General features: G+C 41.9%; 1 protein-coding gene across 1 annotated transcript in view; it reads right to left on the reverse strand. All coding sequences in view use genetic code 11, as the record gives it.

Annotated features, from left to right (window-relative positions):
* The window catches only part of EGR_03437 (Endothelin-converting enzyme), a gene marked incomplete at both ends in the record, with an annotated part of 10,908 nt that extends 9,467 nt beyond the window's left edge, over positions 1 to 1,441 (reverse strand). The window contains one exon of the mRNA XM_024492686.1: positions 916 to 1,441. Coding sequence (XP_024352819.1) covers positions 916 to 1,441 — 526 coding nt within the window. The remainder of the gene's footprint in view (positions 1 to 915) is intronic.
* Positions 1,442 to 1,676: the final 235 nt, after the last annotated feature.

The following is a 1,676-nucleotide window of genomic DNA, read 5'->3' on the forward strand; positions in this document are numbered from 1 at the left end:
AACGAATGATATTCAACAATAAACTTTGATTTTTGGCATCAATTATTGAAGACAATAGAATTTTCACACCAACACCCTGTTAGTGGATGTAAATTTACTACATTTTTCAAATAAGAAGTGGGAATTGAACGGGATTGAAATGGAAAAGTAGTTTACTGTCTTATAGCAATTGTTGATCCTCCAGACGTTTTTTTGCAAAGTGAAGTGAGGTGGGTGTAAAACTTGGGAAACCGTGGTACAATGTACCAAGTAAGTAATTAAATACTAGTTTTTTTGTCCCTAATATGCAAAGATAATGTAAAAATAACAATATAATTTAGTTTTCACAGTAGAATGATTTGACTTCAGGGCTGCAAATGTATCTACTCCAAATTTAATATATCAGACGAAGTAACAAGGTGTAACATTGCAAAATAAGCCTGATCCGAAGTAATACAATACAATAATTAAGGCATGATGACAAACCAACGCAAATTCTCAAAGTGAGGATGCACAATTGACAAAACTATCTAAATTTTCTTTGACAAATAAGTCGTTGGAGTTGGATATAAACCAGGGGACTACCTACTTTTATAAGTTTGTGGTTCAATAAAATCTCCGGAAAAATAATTACTTCACTTGAGTAAGTTATTACTGATTGGCTGGAACCATAGGAATGAGGATTTATTAAGTGAACCATTTTTGAAAATTTCTCAAAGGATGTAGAATTCAAAAAACTGAATGGATTACTGGCTCAGCAATAAATTTGATTTGGACAAAAGACGCTGCCCGGGTGCATTACTTGTAGAATAATGAGAATGAGTTCTTGTGACTGTGTTAATATAGCGCTGACGCAGTGCACAAAGTTAGTGAGGCCAAATGGATTATACCGTGGTGTCAAGTCTTGACCCATTACTGCATGCGTTTAGGGCCTACCTTTCGGTGTTCCAATGTAGAGGAAGAGGATGATGATGAGGAGGGTGGTGAGGATAGTGCAGAGGATGATGAACAGGAACTCTCGCCACGTGCACGCTGTAAGTCGTTTTCCATTGACGACGACACCGCCGTGGCGAATATGGGGCGTGGGACACTCGTTCGCATTCGCTGGGGTAATTAGCATTATAGAGTTATTCATGTTCTCCAATTTATCGGACAGGCCAAAGAGACCCTCGAAGGGAGCAGGAGGTGACGGTGGCTGTGACGTGCCTTTTGCACTTTGAATAGATGCTTTCAGAGCCAAGTACTGCGCGTTGCCTATGTCAGGAGCGTCAGCAACCGGGTCATAGACTGAGACTGCTTGCTGATTGGTCGGAGTGGCCGAGGACAAATGACAGCGCTTAGAGGAACACGGGCCACCAACCACAAGGCGGTTTATGTCTAGCGCCGCGTTGAGTGGTAAGTCCTCGCTGTCAGTAAAGTATTTATAGGCCTCACAATTCTCCGTTTCTGTCTTCTGCTTCATTCAGCTGAGATCATCCGGCAAGGGGTGGTTATTTGCGGGCATTAGTGATGAAGAGGAGGAGGAGTATGGCGAGGCATGGCGACGTGGTTTTAATTGCTTCGGTCCTGGATATTAATGTAGGTGTGTGCGTGTATGCATACGCGTAGTGAACCTGTCAAGCTCAGGCTTTCTGGGAAACGCTGATTGGGCTGGCTACTACCAGGTTTACTGATTGCTAGAGAACTGCCATATTGAT

This window comes from Echinococcus granulosus (assembly GCF_000524195.1).
Source record: "Echinococcus granulosus chromosome Unknown EG_S00018, whole genome shotgun sequence".
NCBI lineage: Eukaryota > Metazoa > Platyhelminthes > Cestoda > Cyclophyllidea > Taeniidae > Echinococcus > Echinococcus granulosus.